Source organism: Squalius cephalus (genome assembly GCF_949319135.1).
Source record: "Squalius cephalus genome assembly, chromosome: 24".
In the NCBI taxonomy this organism is placed as follows: Eukaryota; Metazoa; Chordata; class Actinopteri; order Cypriniformes; family Leuciscidae; genus Squalius; species Squalius cephalus.
The window spans coordinates 11259945-11280099 of record NC_137145.1 but is presented as its reverse complement, the minus strand read 5'-3'; the positions used below and the strand labels follow the sequence as shown (position 1 = coordinate 11280099).

Here is a 20155-nt window from a genome sequence, read left to right as displayed (position 1 = left end):
GGCCCTTTAAATTTTACCCATTAAAATCGTCTATGGTCATTCTCTCCTGCCCACAGAGCAGCTGAAATAACACTTTTTTCATTACAATTAAATGTCTATGGTTACATTATCTAAAAATACATTTTAGTGATTAACTTGAAGTAATAATACTGATAGTTTGTCCACTGAATGTTGATATTTTGACCTATATTATTTAATGAATAAATAAATCATTTATGAATGAATATAAATAAATGAATAACAAAAACTGTGTTTCATTTTAAAAATTGAATTGTAGGAATGACCCAAATCCTACAGTCAACAATTATGATGTAACAACAGCCTCAACTCTCCACCAATCTCTTTCATGGAAATATTCTCCTCGCACGGCATTGGCCAAATTTCACTCAACCTGAAAAGAAGGGCAAATCTAATTGGTCACTTTGCTGCTCACGGAAACTGCTGACGGTTGTTTGATTTAGGTGATCTCTGCGCAATGGCGGAGGTCAGACACCGGTTCGGGAGAGAAGCTTACAAGCGTTTAAAAGCGCAAAATCTCCCGCTTTTGGATAAAGACTATAAACCCGTCTCACAGGCAGCTTATGTTGCAGCTTTAACAAAGTCACTACAGCTCTGCAAGACTCGAAATGAGAGTGTTCGCGCTGTTAAAGGACTGCATGAAACCAGCCCGGCTGTTCTGGAGACTGCAGAAGAGAATGTAAACAGACTCTTTACCCGCTTCACGGGTGCTGGTGGAGATACACACAGCTTGAAAGTACCGTTGAACTTCTGCTCTGGAAATATTAGTAAATGGAATATCTGTCGTGTATTTAAGTCTAATGCATCTCCAGTGCACGTGCCGTCCTGGAAGAGCTCAAGTTGGGGAACACTTGGAAAACTTCATAAAAAGACTCCCTATGGAATTGCGTCTTTCACCAGAGCTTACAGTGGCTCGCAAAATAACGGCAGTCGAGCTGAGCCACTATACAAATCAAAGTCTGGTTATTATGACATTTTGGGAGTGTCTCCAACAGCCACGCATGCTCAAATCAAGACTGCTTACTATAAACAGTCCTTTATATATCACCCGGACAAGAATGCAGGGAGCGAGGAGGCCACGTTCATGTTCTCTCAGATCAGTGAGGCTTACCACGTCCTGGGTAATAAAGCTCTGAGGAGGAAATATAATCGAGGGATCCTGAGTCAAGCAGACCTGCTGGGATCCAGTAAACCCACTGGTAGAGAGAGTCCAGCATCAGGACAGCAGACCAGAGCCCGACACTCCCCCTCTGTTGGAGCCACCCAGCAAAACATCTTCGACTTTGATACCTTCATCAGATCACACTATGGAGAACAACTTCAGAGAGAGAAGCAGCTCCGGCAGCGCAGAGAAGAGATACTCAGGAAGAAGAAGGAGAACTATGAGGATGTGAAACTGGGCAGGTTGAAGGAGATCACTGTGGGGTTAATGCTGGCTATGGCAATGGCAATCTTACTTAGCCTAAGGTCTAGCAAGTGATTAAGATACAGGGATACTTGAAGCATATCTCTCAAATATTAACAGTCAACACACAAATATATGGTTCTGATATTTTACATTTACCTTTTCTTTCCCCCTAACATACGGACAGTTGCAACAACCCCCTCAAAGGTAATACTTTGGCAAGATACCCATTAAATATCCCCATGATATGATAATGATATATTATCATTTGTGCCATTGTAGCTATAAGTGTGTGCTCTACCTCATCTGTTAAACTGTATTCAAAATCTAAGGATTAATAAACACTTGTGGCTTTATTTTGCACAAAGGCCCTTGGTAAAAACTTACCAGTTTATTAATATTATTTGTCTGGCTTCACTTCACCTAAGCTACCAATTAAAATTTTATAATAACTGTCAAGTATTGTGTTCAAATAAACGTCTGTGACGTAACAATTAAAGTGTAACAATCACTTGGAAGAATGATGGAAAAGTTGTGACTGGCTATAAGGATGTCGACTGCTAATACAAAATGTTGGTTCAATCTCACATTGGGATGAACCTGGAAATGGAGATTTGCTGAAATTACAACAATGCAATTTAAGTGTACCTTCTGCATGGAGGAATATTTATTCTGTGGATGTAGATAAGAAAAAATAAATTATTCAAAATATTTCAGCAACTTTGTCTTCGGTCATTGATTGTATGGAAGTGTGGTGTTTCTAGCAGTAAATGTTTATTTTTGAGACTTTTGTGTTGTAGTTTCATTTGGGTGCTTAAAAACACATCCCCATAATAGATACACATGTGCATATATATATAACTGCCGTAGTCATAAAACATTTAGACATGTAAATTATGCTTGACCTGGGCTGCTTGAACATGGGTTCAAATTTCTGACATCAGAAATACTCAAATAAATGCAGAGTACAGTGATAATGTGTTTGTACAAAAGATATTTACTTCAGTTAATACACCTATGGTGGTTATGAGGAATAATAATAATAATATAATGAATTTCAAACAGTGATATTGCTTTTTTCATTTTGGATTAGAACAGCGCTGGGAACAGAATACAAGACTACATGATGATACACAAAGGAAAAACCAACCGAACTAAATACATATCAAGAGAACAAAGTGGAAGAGTCTTTATTCAGGTAAAATGGAGGATTCAGCTCCATCTTGTGGTTCAAAACCATGACACATAGAAAAATAAACCATACAACTGTCGTTAGCAGGTGTAAGAGGGAAAGTGTCACCAACAAACTAATGGACAAAAGGACTGTGCTAAACCGAGGTTCTACCTGAGCTTTGAGAGACCTAAGGAGAATCTATAGGATACCAGCTTGTGTTGGGAGCTGCCTGTCATATTTCATTACAAGGCTTCATATTACCCATATTACAGCATACAGAGCAACAACAGAGAGAGAGAGAGAAAGAGAGATCTGAATGTCGTGATCAAGACATCCCATTTCCATAGGTTGTTGGTCGAAATGAATCATGATAACTACGTTAAATTGTTGCTCTCGCTGAGACAGGTGTATAATCGTCGTGCTCGCCTCACATGTAACACAATTACACAACTTTAAAAACAAAGAGAGAGAGAAAATCTCCATCTGGGATACAATGAAACAAATTGTGGCTGTTCAGAACATACTGTCTCAGGTGAAGAAAGAACATACTGTCTCAGGAAGTGATGTAAGTGTGAGGGAATAAACGAGGTAACAATTATGACACCACTAGCGAACTAAGCTACGGACGAATATCTACATTAATGCTACTCGTGACTACCAATGTAATATCAATAATGATGATCTTTTTTTTTTTTGTTGCTTTGTTTTTCTTTTTTCTTTTTTTGTCTTTTTTTTTAAAGAAATCATATAAATGTGCTGTCTGTGCAGTCGTATGTTGATGTGTTTAGTCATCTGCAATACTTTCCATAGAAAAATATTAGCAAAAAGCAGAGAAAAAGTGCTGGACATCTTGCATTGAGAATCGTCTGGAAACTCGTTGTTTCTAAGTGTTATTCTAAGTGTTTCATGCCATGATATCAACAGTACGGTTACGGTTCAGTCAGTGAGAACGTGGCAGACATATAAAAGCGTCCTTAATATAGACCAGATCTGAATGTGCTCCTTAAATGTGTGTGTTTTTTTCTTCTTCTTCAATTGAAATCACATGTTTATGATCGGAAAAGAGTCTTTACAAGTTGATTTGTCTGTTTTGACAATTTGGTCCACACTACAGTCTATTTTACAAATCATTTAAGAGTTTCCACATGCCAAATCCATCTGTGAACTTCCTCCAGCGCGGGGGGAAACTTACCGTTACAATACAACACAATAACAAAATTAAATTAAACATCTAATGAATGCCTAGAAATGATTAAAAAGACATTTGGGACAAAAAAATGTGGAGTTAACCGATTGAAATTGCCATTGTAAAAACTTTGGTTTTTTTCATAACCAAGCCTGAATCCTGGGACAGCTGTTTTCTCTCAGATAAAACAATACAGACACCCTAAAAGTACAGAATATTATGACCTGAGACTAGATGAGACCTTATTCTTGAACTTGCTGGCGAAAATTGCTAAAACGTGGTATCTGACACACGATATTTCCAATCACTTACTTGGAATGAAGACGACGCGATTCTAATAGCGAACAGTTTTCAGTGAAGGCACTCCAATGTTAGATGTGGAGAGAACGTTTGATAAACAGTCACGGGCTTCGACGTATTCGTATATTCCGATAAAACATTGGTTCATGAAGTATCTCTCTGTGCTTTCGTTAGGTCTTAAATAGACTAATTTGATTTTGAATCATTCATTGGCACATATAAAAAAGGCCAAAGGTAGTTTTAAACCGACATTGTTCTCCAAGATTAATCGGCGTAAATTTTTACGCAACCGAACGACATCAAGTGAATTTCATTCCTACTTTAAAAAAAAAAAAAAAAAACTTAAAAAAACAACAATTAAAAGACCAATTCCTCAAGGTGCAGCTCAAAGCAACGGCTATTTTCAGTGACGTTAACTACCAGTTGTTCACTGGCTCAATGTAGCAACTAAGCTTGATTGCGATAACAAAAGTAATCTCAGAACGTTCGCAGGTTAATTCATTACCTGAAAACATAATTCAAGAGCATCAATCGGTTTGCCTTTGTAGAGTGAATACAGCCAAATGCAATTCATCTTGAATTGTCATATTTTTTAAATTGTTAAAACATCTAAAATGTGTACTAATTAAAATCATTAATGCAATACATATAATTCTGCTTCCTTTGTCAACGTAGCAACTGTTCATCCAGCTCACTAACAGAGTAAAATATATGAACAAAAAAAAAATAATGAAAAAATGATAATCTTCAGAATTAATCAATAGACATGTATCAAAAGTACATCATTTAAATGTAATCCAATACTGCCGGCAGTCTATTAGTCTAAAAATATGTAACCTGACCTTTTATAGTCCCTTCCATTACAAAAAAAAGAACACGTATAACAATATAAGACATCAATATGTAAAAGACAGCATCTATAAATAAGCAAACCACACCAACAAACAAAAAAAAAATATCTACCATTAGTTTATGCGTGTAAATAAAAAGAACTTAAATGTACTATGTGATATGCTGCAGGACTGCTAAATAGCTTAGGGACGTGAGGAGGTGTTTGCTTCCACAGCCTGTGGCGAGTAGTAGTAGTAATATACAAATATAGATCGCTCTTGTCAACAGTCACACACACTCACACACACAAACAACCTCACACTCAAGGTTCGCACACAGACGAGCGCGTGGCACCACCGTTCTGTGCTTTCGTTCACAAAATCAACTGCATACAATGACACAAGGGCCGGAGGTGAAAAGTGAGCAGGTTTTGAAAGGTGTTTCAGGAGAGAAAGAACGTTTTCTACAGAGGTGCGAAGTCCTCGCCGCGTCCTCTGACGCGCATGTGTAGCGATTCACCTCAGGTTCCTAACGTTAAAAGAGCTTTTCATTCACAATCTACATATTTTCCTCTTTTTTATGTGTTAAACAAGAAATGTGGATGAAGATGTGTCCCGAGTCCTCCGTCATATACAGTATGAAAAAGTCCATTTTGCAAGGTGGTTTTCCAGTTGTCTTGGAGGACAGACGCGTGCCGTGAACATACTCTGAAAAGCTCGTGTGAACAGCGAATGGAGAAGCTGGTGAAAAACCTGAAGTTTCGAGTTTGCACGAGAGCCCGCATACTCAGCGTCCGGTACCCTGGTGCTGAGGACCAGCCCATACAGTGCAGTGGCCCACGGCCACACCGTAGAATTAGAATTTATAACACCATAGATATTGGATTAGAATTGTAATTCTATGGGCCCAAACCGCCCAACTTGGTTAGAGGTCTCTGATGTATGGTTCTTTTATAAGAGGATAAAAATCAGGCTTGTTCATTCTCTTTAAAAAATATCTTGTCAGGAATATTTACTCAAAGTACTGTACAAATCCTTTTTTTCTTCACTATCTGTCTTTGTTTTGGCCTAAAAGGACGTTTATTATTAAACAAGACCTCTGCGAGCTTCAAAACGCAAGTCGCGGAGGCGATTAAAGCTATGGAAAAAAAATAAACGAGCGCTACCCTTACAAGAGACCTAAATAACGATAAAAATTGACACTTAGCTATCAAGTTACGAAATTTCTCCCATCTCCCATTTGCGTCGACCTTACAACAACAGTATGAATTTTTGCATGATACGTGGATTCTTATTTACGACGATTATTTTTCGTTCGCATGATTTTTTTTCTCTTTTAGGCCGTTGGCGTGTAAAATCAAAAGGAGTGCTGTTTAGAGTCAACTGACTGTGCAATCTCTCGGTGGCAACTTAATTGCTATAAAAAGGATTTTCTTCTCACATCGGAGAAGCTTCCGAACTGTGAAAATAATGCGGGTTCCATTACGCTGGAATCCATTGCGTACTAGAGTTGCATAGCCATTGGATGGCCTCCTCTGGGGTAGGGAGGGAGAGGCAGGTGGGACGGTGCACCCGTGTTCCTTCAGCCAACACTTGCTTTTAAATGCTTGACTTTTGGTTTGAAACCGGTTTCGAACTAGTCTCTGCTGATGGCCGAAGCATACATGATACAAAAGAGGAAACTCCCAAGAGTCTTGAGAACTGATAAATTATTGTAACAGTTATTCAGCATGTTGGTGAGAACATCTCTATTAGAAATAGAGACACTGTGATATCATAGTGTGTACTCGTTTTTTTTTTTTTTTGTGACTGTCACCAGTCTTGAGAATATTTAGTGGGGAACGCTCCCTCTCCTGTGCTTTTAAGTTTTGTGTCTTCACCATAACCCAATGGTGTTACAGCCCTGTGGCCAGCAGGGCTGTTAAGTGCTTCACAAAATAAACAGACTAAAAACTCATTTCCTTTTCTTGTTCTCGTCTCTGATAGCCCACTTCTAAACAGCGATTTGAAAACCCTTGGGTTAACCGGTGGTGTGTGTGCACCAGGCTTGGCCAGGTTAGCTCAGTGAGGGACAAAGTGAGAATAAAACGACAACACGGCGGTGGCTCAGAACTCCCATTCGTGAGGCTCGTCGCGGTTCGCCGCTTTCTCCAGCCTATGGATGATGTTGTTGAGGTTGGCTGCTTTCTTCTTGCGCAGACTGCTGTCCTTTGGGTTTCGGCAGGGGGTTGGAGCGGCAGTGGGAACAGATACGGACTCGGGAATGCCGAACAGGCTGTCTATGATACCTCCCCGTGGCCTGCTGGTGCCCGAAGCGCTGGGGAACTCGCCCTCGCCCTCTTCGTCTCTGTGGCTGAGGCCGGGGCTCTCCAGGATGCGCTTGCGCTCCTCTGAGCCGCTCGGTCGGCCCTCCGCTGTGCTGTCGGACTCGGTGCCGTCGCAGCTGTTGTCTCCCTCGCCCCCGGACTTGCCGGCCCGCGCCGAGGGGGACCCGCCTTCGCCAGCCGCTGCCTGGATCTCTTCTATAAAGAGCTCTCGTCGGATACGGGACCTGCGAAAACAAGAACAAGACTCGTGAGAACGGGAATACAGGCAAGTGGTAACTAATGATGTTTTATTAACAAAGTTCGGGAGGAGCAAGTTCAGATAATTAAACCTAATTAAACACCTGTGGAGCGCATTCAGATAATCAAAGCTAATTAAACACGAGTGGAGCACATTCAGTTAATCAACCCAATCAACGAATTAAGAGGTATACAGCAGACTTCCCTCCATTACTCTGGGTACGGGCAAAAAATTCTGAGCCCGGAGCCCTCCCCCCGGACAGCACGCCAAATACGCATAATCTTTACTCTGTTTAATTTGATGCAAGTGTGAACTCGTGAATAAAGTTTTAATAATCGTTCTAATGCTATGAGAATAGGGAAGTCCACACTATAACGACACAGAAGAACGATACAATTGGAATCATTTTTTACAGCTGATCAGCGATAAAAACATTGACAGCCAATCAGAATCCACCCAAGCTCTAGCATTTAAAGCAGAATATTACTGCCAATTTGTGTGGATGCTTAATATATTAGGGCTGTGTGATTAATCGTAATTGATTTTCGATTTCGTTTTTTGGCTTCCAACGAATATGAAAACAAGATTATCGACGTGAAACGATTATTGTGCAGCTGCCGCATTCCATTCTGCGCACCTTCCGTTCCTTCACAGCGGTGCACTTTCATTCCTCCCTAAAAGCCCAAACTTGACATCCAAATCAACCAAATAAGTGAGTGTTGTAAAATGCAGTCTATTACTGCTAAACTACAGGATGTGCTTGATATTAAACATGTGTTATTAAAAGAGAAACCGCGAAAGAGATAGTGTTTCCTAGGCAGCCTCGTGTGTGCACGCTCCGAGACGGGGCGGAACGTGCATAAGCAAAGTATACTGTGGGATTTAGATACTCGCCTAAACACAAATATGTCAAAATGCCGTTTTGGTAAGTATCCTCGTAAACACAGTCGGTTATGTCTTAAGTGAATGTAAACACTGAGAAAGAGCGCTATCTGTAACAGTATATTGTGTCTGTGCATTAGCTCTTAAAGTGACAGCAGCCTAATAAATCTGCTGCAGTCATTATTGTTAATCAAACAACAAAAGACAAAGATAAAATCACTCTGCTCTTGAATGAATAAACTGTAGTTTTAATAAAGATTAGTCTATATTTAATGTATAATGTTATTTTACATTTGATTACTTTATTCAATTTCTGTTGTAGGCTAAAACTTATCTGAATACCACTGTGAGTACATCTTCCTAAAAAAAAAAAAAATACTGTTTATTTAATTTGTAATTTTGTTCTGTTGTATTTTTTGTGGGTTAGTTTGTTGTATTGCTGACTGTTTACTTGTCTTCTGTAACTGTTTTGAGGACTTTTACTTACATTAATTGTATTGATAATTGTGAAATTTCACTAACATTTAAAATGACTCAAATCATGAAATAAGACTTTGATCATATCACCCAGCTATAATTCGTTTTAAATAATCGTGATTTCAATATTAAGCAAAATAATCGTGATTATGATTTTCGCCATAATCGAGCAGCCCTAGTTATTTCAGTAATCATTTTTGGTGTGAACCGGCCTAAAGTGCCACCATACCTGTAGTTGTGGAACCAGTTGATGACTGTGCTGGTTTTGAGGTTGAGCTGGCTCGCTAACTCCTCGATGGTTTTAGGGGAGGGGTAAGGCTTCTGCTGGTAGGCTCTCTTCAGAGCTTCCTTCTCTTCTGGAGCCAGAACCACACGGGGTTTCTTCAGATGGGGCTGCTGGGGCTGCTGCTGCTGCTGCTGCTGCTGGGAGAGGTGTTGGGGGCTGGCGCACTGAATGAGGTCACTTCCTGACAGACCACTGTCCAGCGAATGACTCTCACCAATGGAGCTGTGGCGCCTCTTCATGTAGGCTGGAAAACACATATGGAAAACAGCTGTAAATTCAATCAGAGAATATACATAATCAAATGCATATCACAAGATGTTGTTGAACAGGAAATATTCAAGATAGCCTCATATTGACTTGTCAATACTTAAAAAAATAAAAATAAAAAAGGGGGGGTGGGGGGTAGATGGGCAATGTGTCCCCCTCAGTGTCTATGGTGGTTACAGTGTGTTAGATGCTGTACATTCAATTATAGTTAATACAGTGCTTGAATGCTGTATTTCTCTCTAGTCAGTAGGGGGCAGTCTCTGATTACAAATATTATTATTGCATCAAGGTCTTTGTGAATTTGGCTCAGATATTTGATTCCACCATTATCCCACCAGCATTGCAAAAATAATAACTATAAATAAATACATAAAAACTTCCCCAACAAAAAGCAGATTCATATGGGTTTAATGATAAAGAGAACCTGGTGATTTGAGTTGAACTATGCTTTCATAAAGGTTTGCATTTGTTGTACATTATTTATTGTACACGTTGTTTTTTTATGTTTTATGCTTTTTAGCAAATTATGTTAATTTAAATAAAGTAATGTGGTCTAAATGCCACATAACATAGATTTTTTTTTTGTGAGAGTCAGTTAAAGTAGGTTGAAAATGATAAATCAGTAATGTTTTGCATCATGTCTATTCAACGTTTAAAATCTCCAGCTACTGTATTTTTTATTTAAAAAAAAGTTTTTCTACGTTATATTAATTTGATCAAAAGTGACAGTAAAGACATTTATAATGACATTTAATTTCCTATTTCAAATAAATGATTTCTATTTATAAAAGAATCTTAAAAAATGTATCACTGTTTCCACAAAATATTAAGCAGCACAACTGTTTTCAACATTGATAATAATAAGAAGAAATATTTCATGAGCACCAAATCAGCATATTAGAATAATTTCTAAAGAATCACGTGACACTAAAGACCAGATTAATGAAGGCAAATGCCAACCAAGTATTTGAAGGTTGAGCAGCGAGCTCATTGGCTGCTGATAGAGCAGGAACCAATCAGCTGTGCCCTATAGATAATGATGTAATTGCAAGCAGGTTAAATTAATCAGCCTGCGCCATCTAGAGTTTCATGACAGAACTTTGTATATATTTTAAATTGTAATAGTATTTAACAATATTACAGATTAAAAGTGTTATTGCCAGTAAAAATGTTGGCCGAGCAAGTACAAATCTGAAATACTGGCCCAACTAGGCCAGGAGAAAGCTGTTCATGATAGGCTAAGCAAATGTTCTCAAAACACCAATCACTCCTTCTCCTTCAAACAATTTACAGCTTAATAAGAACAATTTACAGAAACAATAACACTGTTTAACCAGTATGTCTTTCAATTTTTTTAAACGAACATCAATATCCCTGCTCTGATTAAAAAAGTGCAGTACAGCTCACTACACAGCTGTGTGTGAAATTTGTCATTTCCGCTGCGTTTCAGTGTCTGTTGAAGACGAGCCTTTGGCAACAGCAATGGTAAAAGATTCCGCTGGTAGCTAAAACTCTCAGAACAAGGGCCAAGCAAGGCTAATTTGCTTTGTGCCTCTAGCCAGCGCCGAGGTCAAACTCATACTCTTTTCTGTAAAGCTAGAGCAAAAAACAGCGAGGTGGAGAGAGAGACAAAAACAGATAGAAAGAACACGACAGCAAAGCTGTTGCTTTCTGTCCCTGGCAAGCGCACAGTGGGCTTTAGGGGTAAACGGTGGAGCCAGTTTCACTCTAACGAGGAGGTCCCCCCCGAGTTTCGCCCGCTCCGCGCACACGAACCGCAAAAGCCTGACTCATAACAAAACCATCATCGTCATCGTCACCCAGGGAGCACCAGTAATGTCACTTTTAGCCCGAGAGGAGTGTTAAACAGGCCTAATGACTCCAGGAATGTTCACTTGGCCTGCTGCATGCTCGCAGGCGTGCGGGCCCGGCGCTGGGTGCAGTGGACTTTAAGTAAGCCAGCCCCACAGAGCCGTCAGCCTGTCACAGTCGATCATGGAACTGACATCTCCCACCCTCATCAATCCAGACAGCGGAGCGACGAGCGGCCTCACAGAGCATGTGCGGCCTATTCGGCAGCCAGAGGACACATCTGGGCTATTAAAGAGGGAAAAAAAGAGCAATCAAACAGCCCATCAGGCCTCCCTCTGCCTGACCGGCTCATCTCCGGCATCTCGCGCATCTCTTCACATTAAAGTGAGGCGCGCTGACGAGAGGCAGCTTAAAGATTGTTTTCTGCAACTCCTGCGCCTGTTGGAATCAATACCGGATAAACACAAACGCACGCTTGCCGATAATTAGCAGGTGCTGAAAGTAAATATGGACACATGACAAAAGGGGCTAGCGTTCTATAATGGTTGTGCAGAATTTTTTTTTTTTTTGTTATTGGAAAGATGTAAGAACAAGTCTTCATTTATTAGTATTACTCGTAGCTTTGAACATGTAACATTTGTTATATTGTTACAAATGTAACAAACTCTTACGCTAACATTCAAATCAAAAGCAAGAATTCATTAAATCGATCAAGAGTGACAAAAAAAACATGTATAGTGTTACAAAATGTAGAATAAATGCTGTTCTTTTCAACTTTCTATTCATTAAAGAACACTATTAATAATAATATGAAATTCAATTAATAATATGAAGTGTTTCATGAGCACCAAATAAACATGTTAGAATGATTTATGAAGGATCATGTGACACTGAAGACTGGAGTAATGATGCTGAAAAATAAGCTTTTTTTTATATTTAAAAATAGAAAACAGTTATTGTGGATTGTAGTAATATTTCATTATTACTGTTTTTACTGTATTTTTGATCAAATAAATGCAGCCTTGATGAGCATAAGGGACTTATTTAAAAATAACAAATAAAAAAAATCATACTTTTTGAACGGTAGTGTAATTCAGCGTCTGAATTCAACGGCCAGAAGCAACTTGAAAATAATACATCAATCATTTTACATATCACATTATTCGAGATTTTAAAGTGGCTGAAGTAATTTTGCAGAATAACACAAAGTCAAATGGTTCTGTTAATTATAAGTTTTGTTTTTGCATCAATGTAGCCAGATTGAGCTGTTCTTTTAAAAATGAAATGTGTTAAGGACATTATCCTGCACCCTGAGCCTCCTTCTCTTCATACGGAACAGGCCCAGATTGGGCACCAGCACTTTGTCAGTGAAAAAAACGAGCACAAGCCGAACTCAACCCAAGTGAGCACAATGGATCAAGCAATCTGCTGCACCACAGCTCCAACGTCAAGCAATAAAACAAGAAAAGATTAATAAAATCCCACACCAGACAGAAGTCTTTCAACCGTCCTGAAGAGACCTGCCAACTAAACCGACACTGAACAAACTGAAGCACTTTAATAAACAGTGAAATAAAAACATTCTGAAACAACACAGACAATTGCAAACAGGTCTTGGTGTGCGGCCAGACTGCGGCAGACGCCTTTAGAGGAGAGATTACCTTTCTTTTCCATCCGTTTCATGTCCATGAGTTTCTCCACGTTGCGCGGGTCGCTCAGCCATAGCTGCATGCGTACAAACGGCTCTCGCCCCTTCAGGCTGAGCTTATGCCAGGGCTTGGGCCGGGCCAGCAGATCAGACACAGAGCCCTGCGTCAAACCCAGAATGCTCTCTCCAAACAGACGCTGGCCTGTAAACACAGACAATCGTATCCGTCAAGAAACCTTCATGTCAACATGTTCCACTCATGCTGGACAACCTGAAAGTGTCCAAATAACATTTTTACAATTTATTGTTTTATCATTAACAAACCTATTTTTGTGTAATGTTTTACTTAATGTATTTTGAGCTATTTTTCTCGTGGGGAAAATGCCACTTGGTTTGACATTTTGGTATAAAATGGAAGACATTCATACAGTTTAACTTTCTTAAGTGTCTAAATGTGTTTTGAGGCCACTGTAATATTTATTCTGGGCCAATATTACTATTAAAAATGTATTTAAGAACATGCTTTTATTGTAATATGGCATCAAAGTTTGATCAAACAAACCCTGCTGATTTCGCTTTTAACCTCCACCTTTAAGACAAGGCACTTTCAAACTGTTTTCAAGGTGCTTTCAAGCTGTTTTCAACGGCCGCTTAAGCTTTCAAAATAATTTTTTTTTAACCCAAATAAAAGGCACCTGAATCCTCTCGACAATAACTGCGATCCGTCTATGTTCAAAAAGGAAATGTTCCCCAGAGTAAAACAAAAGCCTGAGATCCCAGAAGATTACTTCTCTCTCTCCGCGCAGACTCGTATCAACACAGCTGTCTTTACATTTTGCACTTTATACAGGTCAATACCACTACAGAGCACAACAAATCTTTGTTGCTCCCGAGACAAACATCACGTCGGGAAATGAGAATCTGCGAGATGAAAGAGACCGTCACAGTATCACGCTGAGGTGTCGTCTGCGCGATATATCCGTACTTTCCTTTGTTATATTGTGTGTGTGATCACATGACTATAAAAGAAGAAAGTATAAACACAAAGTTCACAAAGAGAAAGTACTGGTGTTTTTGGTCAATTCTCTTTTGAACATAAGGACAACGGTTGATGCGAGTTAAAACAAACGGTGAAGGAGAAAGTAGCTGTGTCCAGTGTGGCATTCTCGTTCGACCTCTCATTAATTATGGCAGGGACAGTCGGAGTGGACGGCCATTAGGTCCTAAAGCAGGGCCAACCCGTCCTCCACCTGTCCTCTCATGTGGAGAGCCATTATTACATGTATCGTCTCTCTAGGACAAAAACATGATGTACTGTATCTATTAAATGTATGCTGAATGCTTCTGACGAATCTAAATCATGGACGACAAATAAACAACACGACTTATGTCGATTTATGTGTGGCAATTTTTCTACCTTATTAGTAAACAAAAACCACCAATTATAGCTTAACTGTATGTAACGATACATAACATGCTTTATAAATACATTTTAAAAAAGTATAATATATTAAATATAAATATAAGTATTATAAATAAATCACAAGCATAATAAATGTAAATGCAAGTAGCCTATTATAATAACATTTAAGTAAAATATAATAAAGTATAAGAAATAAAAATGAGTATTTTTGAAAAAAATAAGTTGAAATAATGCAAATTAACAACCATTTGAATTTTTTCCATTTGATTTAGTCTGGTTAGTTTTGTTTCAAATACAGTGTGTTTTTCGGTGATCGATATCTAAAAAACGTCAAACTTTACCACTTGGACAAGCAATTTACGGACCACTTTCCCTTGCGCATGAAATCTCCCTAATTCCAGCAATGAGAACGCGGAACACTGATGATGATGATGATGATGATGATGATGCATAACAACAGAGCATAGGTGCCAAAGCTGTTGTGAATCCGCCTACCCATTTAGTTTTACAACAAAGGTTGTATTTCATCAGGAGGTTAAATCACTTGAAATGGTCTATGCAAATGTTGTTGAAGTATTTGAACTTTTAACATGACCTCGTGGTATGGTAATTTGAGTGTTAAAAACAGGGTCATGCTGTCCAAGATTGTAAATGAAGCCAGTAAGATATTTGGCAAGACACAGAAACATCTGAATGATCTATACACATAAAATGTAAAATCAAGCAAAAGGCTTTAGTGATAGTAGGGGATGTGTCTCACCCTCTTCATGGTGAGTTTCACCTGTTGCCATCAGGGAGACCACATGCAATGAAGAAAGTTTTTCAGTTACCTTTTGTGTCCAATGCTGTTAAAATTTGAAATGCAATGATTGTTGTTGATTTGTTTTAGTATTGTCTTGTGTGTTATGTATACTTATAATGTTTGTGATGTTAATTTAATGTTTTTTAATGTTAATTTATATAAACATTTTAAACTAATATTTTTACATTAAAGTTATTAAAAAGTTGTAGTATATATATTTTTTTTTATATTTGATCATTTCTATATTTAAAAACTGATATAATAAAATTTACAAAAAAATACTCAATTGAATTCTCAACTAGTCAACCACGATTCCTATAGTGTAGCATTACTTTTTCAGAACGTAGAATGTTTGTAGTTTAACTACTAGAAATTATGAGTAGATTAGAGATTAGAGTCCAAATTTTGTTCACTGGGGTACACTGGCCACCATTGGGTTTATTGAACACACTCACCAAGGTTGTTATCTGTGAGAACTTCTTTTACTTTCTTAGTGATGGCGTAGGTGTCCAGCTCGGGTGACATTGCCACCATCTCTTGTATGCTAAGACCCCCGTGTCCCGGCAGAGGTAACGGTAGAGGCGTGCCAGGCTGGGACTCGGAAGTTTCGCTGGGCTCCTGGATGGACGCTCGGCACATCTGCTCCTCCTGCTGGCTTTTTACCGACTCCTCAGCCGAACTCAGAGGGGATTCTGGGGCAGGACTGCAGCTGGCTGAGGTCTTCGGAGTAATCTCTATGGAAACGAGAGGAACCGAATTAAGACGTTGCGCCAACGCAACACGTGACCTCGTCCGTTGGCTGGGCATTATTTATCGACAGAAGGCCTGAATGAAGATCTGTCTAAATATGGAGTGAGTAGCCAATGAAACCGTAACCCTAAACAAGGTCCTCCTGCTCAGCAACAGGAAGTGATGGACAGTGACAGATGCATCATGTCATGCCAAGTCACAGCTTCTCTTGAAGCATAATGAGACAAATAAATTAAGGAGGAAGGGAGTTAAACGTGTTTGGTGTTCTGAGAATGAATATGTTCATACCGAGTTAGCTCTTCCAACAATGAAACTTTAATGAAACAGAAAAAATATATTTTATTGAAGAATCTCCAAGGCCGAAAATACACTATAGTTCAAATGCTTGGGATCAGTAAGATTTTTTTAAACAAATTAATCATTTATATTTAGCAAGGACACATTAAATTGATCAAAAGTGAGTGTAGTTTCTATTGCAAATAAATGCTCTTCTTTTTAACATTATATTCAATCAAAGAAATTTTTTTATTTTTTTTTTATCAAGGATTCCACAAAAATATTAATATATAATTTATATCAATAAAGATATGTTTCTTGAGCACCAAATCAGCTTTGACTAATTTTTGATCAAATAAACGCAGCCTTGGTGAAAACAAAAGTCTTTCAAAAACATTAAAAATTCTTGTACCAAACTTACACATCTTTATTTATTTATATGTATATTTTTAAATAAAAGGGGTTACGTCTTAATAACTAATATTAACAATTAATTAGAATGAATAATAATGAATATATTTTATATATATAACAAATTGTGTAATCGGACCGATATTTAAAGTACTCTGAACATCTAGAAACATGAGAGCTTAAATTCTGATTTCATCAACAAACATACGCCTCCCTTTATTTTGTTGAACAGAAAATAAAAAGACATACGTATGTGTTTAAGAGCGAGTAAATAATGAGCATTTTCATTTTGAGTGAATTGTTCCTTTAATACGTGGACATCAAGCACCTAACATGCTCTCTAATACTCTTCCCTTTCATTTCCCATCTTCCTCTAGCCCTTTCAGCTCGACTCTCTGATTGGTTTGCTGTGGCAGTGCAGTGCAGTGCTGGTGGTGAAGAGAGCATCGGGAGGGAGCGTCAGTTTGGATTAGCTGCCTGCCGAGCTGGGGGACACGGCAAGCAGAGAGCAGGGCGCTCAAGGCGGGGAGCAGGCAGTCATATCAGATCTGCAGCAAGACCACGCACAGCCTGGTGACAGTTTGACTGGCGGCATGGTCTGCGTGTGTGTGTGCGTGTCTCTGTGTGGGAGGGGAACGAGGGAGGTAGGAGGTGTTTTTGGGACACGAGCAGGAATGACAGGATGTTCCTGTGACATGCTGCAAGTAACCAGTGCGTATGCGTGTGATAAAGAGGACGGGAGGGGCGACCGCATCTGGACACACAGCTGGTTAATGCAGCTACACATGTGGCTGAGCACACACACACACACGCTGAAGCTGGAATAAGCGGCACAAACGTGAAAGCCTACATCTGTCCGGCCCTAATTTTGATGCATGATGAGATTGAGTCTCATTGGCACACAACAGGTTTAAACCCGAACGGGCCCGAAAACATCCGATCGACGCGCTCTCACCTCAAACTACAGCGCGGTCTAATCTTATATGGGTTCTGATTGGATGATCGCAAGGACGGACTGACATTCAGAGGAGCGGATCTGGAGAGACTGATGAGGGGTCATGTAGTGCTCTTCAACTCACTCTCACACACACACACACCTATGCATACACACACACACACACACCCTGGAGGAGAGCTTGTTTTAGCCCGGTTGAGTGTGTCGTCCTAATGAGGGTCAGTAAGGACAGGCAATATACAGGACACTTGCTAGAGGACAACAGAAAGCGAACAGGAAGAACCGTGCGTGGTGTTGCAACCACATCTACATAGTCTTTTAGTCTTTTTTTTTAACCTTTAGTGTGTAGCTTCCTTTTTTAAATTTTCCCACATGGCTTATCTGAAAAGGATAGTTCAGCCAAAAAATGAAAATGATTATTTCCTCACCACAGTGTCATTACAAACCTGTATGACTTTCCTTCTTTGGCAAAGTCAGCACAAAACAAAAGAAACATTTGTGAAGAACATAGTGGTTTTCTGTGCAGTTACAGTGGATGAAAGAAAGTCATGCTGGTTTGGAACGACATAAGGGTGAGTAATTATGACAGAGTTTCATTTCCGGGTGAAGTAGTCCTCTATTTTTAAGCAATAACCGACTCATCTCTTTCTATAAACCAGCATATACTGTATCAATCACTTGACCTAAATCAATCCGAGTCATCAAAAACGTCCCGTTTTAAATCCACATTCAGGCTCTTTCCTGTGTCCTGCCACCATTTGCAGTTTTTTTTTTTTTTCGCTGAGGTGCATTAGCTCAGTGCTAAGTGCTCCGTGCTGAAAGCTGTGAGGCACAGAACAGGGCAGCTGGAAGAAAGAAACCCATTACAGACCCTCTAAAGCTCGGGCCATTATGGTGCCTGCTGTTCAGATTATCTGGCAAATCGGTCAAGCCTGGCCAGTTCATTTAAACACACTTTTTCCCCCAACTATCCACACTGGCACGTCACCGGATGAATGTATGTGTAAACATATATCCTTATGCCAAGGTTACTAGGGTTAATAAAAAATAAAGACAAAATAAAAAAATGAGTTTGAAAAAAAAAAAACTGTTTAAAAAGAAATGCTTTTATATTGATGTATTCTTTCACCCTATACGAGAGGAAGGGAGTGTTTGATAAATATAAAACAAGTTAAACAACCAATAAAGGTTCACTTCCAGTACGTGATGTTTCCAGGCAGGTAAATGTGAAAACCACATCATCACAATAAATAATACTGTTAAAGGGGTTGAAAACTAAAATTATACTAGTGTATACTGCCCGAGTAAGATTTTTTTTTAAAGAAATTGATATTTTTATTCAACAAAGACTTTAAACTGATCAAAAGTGACAGTAAAGGCATTTATAATGTTAATGTTTAATAAATCAGTTAATACATTTAATAAATCAGCTTTTCTATCACAATAATAAATTACACTTTAAAATATATTCAAATAAAAAGTTATTTTAAAGGGGTGGTAGAGGATTTTCGACATCGGACCTCATGTGAGCCTGGTTGTTATTCATCAGTGGAGACAGTTTTCAAAAAAATTCATCCAGTTCTTACTTTTGGATAGTTCGCCTATGCTAGGCTAGCGCGAGTCAACGGTGCACGTTAGCCTGCCATTAAAAACAGTTTTACCTACTCCACAGTACACCAAAAGCAAATAAATGATAACGCCAGACTATCGATGTAAATGTCTGTTGAGAGAATAATGTTAGAAATCAAAGTACTCTAGTATCTCAATTATCTGCGGCAGGTAAATACACTTGCGTGATTGTTATGTGGACCGGCTCTCTCGGTTTCCTAGGTAACCAAATATAACTCCGCCGCTGCTTATAAATACAGGGAACAAATTATAACTAATGCAATGTGATGAAAGGGTAGTTTGATTTCTAACATTATTCTCTCAACAGACATTTACATTGATAGTCTGGCGTTATCATTTATTTGCTTTTGGTGTACTGTGGAGTGGGTAAAACTGTTTTTAATGGCAGGCTAACGTGCACCGTTGACTCGCGCTAGCCTAGCATAGGTGAACTATCCAAAAGTAAGGACTGGATGAATTTTTTTGAAAACTGTCTCCACTGATGAATAACAACCAGGCTCACTTGAAAATGAGGTCCGATGTCGAAAATCCTGAACCACCCCTTTAAATTGTAATATTTCATAATATTACTGCTTTTACCGTATTTTTTATCAAATAAATGCAGCCTTGGTGAACATACAAGATTTCTTATATTTCCAATGTAACGTCATGAAATGTAAAGACTTAAAAAATAAGGGAATATTTCAAAATTACAATAACCTTGTGTTTTTGTCTTAGTGTGTGGTTAACAACAACTGTAAATTCCCCCCAGGTTGGATTAAACAAGAAGATGGTCTGACATTTACAATTCTGTTTAAGTTAACAGCCTCAGTTCAAAGTTGATCATTTCCTTTTCCTTTTTTTCCCCACCTCTTGCTGAACTCATTGCTAAAATGTATATATTACTCGGCTTAATTTGTGGTAAAAATGACAGAGAAAAGCTTCTTTAAGTAGGACAGCGAGCAAGTGCTATTCATCATAATCGGCCTCGCACTCACACGCACAGCTTGACTCCAATTTATCATTCCATCGGCTGATTATTTGCATATTAATCAGCCACTGGAGCATGATGGTGCGTTC

The 20155-nt window shown here is 38.9% G+C and overlaps 2 protein-coding genes across 10 annotated transcripts in view; one reads left to right on the top strand and one right to left on the bottom strand.

Annotated features, from left to right (window-relative positions):
- Window positions 1-438: 438 nt before the first annotated feature.
- Window positions 439-2202, top strand: dnajc30a (DnaJ (Hsp40) homolog, subfamily C, member 30a). Its single transcript, XM_079862346.1, has one exon. The coding sequence runs from the start codon at window positions 476-478 to the stop codon at window positions 1496-1498; it is 1023 nt and encodes a 340-aa protein (XP_079718472.1). The 5' UTR covers window positions 439-475; the 3' UTR covers window positions 1499-2202.
- Window positions 2203-3298: 1096 nt separating this feature from the next.
- The window catches only part of cux1a (cut-like homeobox 1a), a 121688-nt gene continuing 104831 nt past the window's right edge, over window positions 3299-20155 (bottom strand). For 5 of the 9 annotated variants that reach the window (XM_079862334.1, XM_079862326.1, XM_079862330.1 and 2 more), the window contains 5 exons: window positions 15531-15809; window positions 15034-15054; window positions 12864-13052; window positions 9067-9367; window positions 3299-7464 (listed from right to left, as the gene is read on the bottom strand). In XM_079862334.1, the coding sequence (XP_079718460.1) occupies window positions 7020-7464; window positions 9067-9367; window positions 12864-13052; window positions 15034-15054; window positions 15531-15809 (1235 nt within the window). In that variant the 3' untranslated portion in view covers window positions 3299-7019. The remainder of the gene's footprint in view (window positions 7465-9066; window positions 9368-12863; window positions 13053-15033; window positions 15055-15530; window positions 15810-20155) is intronic. The other 4 variants (XM_079862328.1, XM_079862332.1, XM_079862331.1 and 1 more) reach the window with 1 other exon arrangement.

Bases quoted from the DNA above. Each gene is read 5' to 3' on its own strand.
- dnajc30a (XM_079862346.1), top strand. From the start codon at position 476: ATGGCGGAGGTCAGACACCGGTTCGGGAGAGAAGCTTACAAGCGTTTA.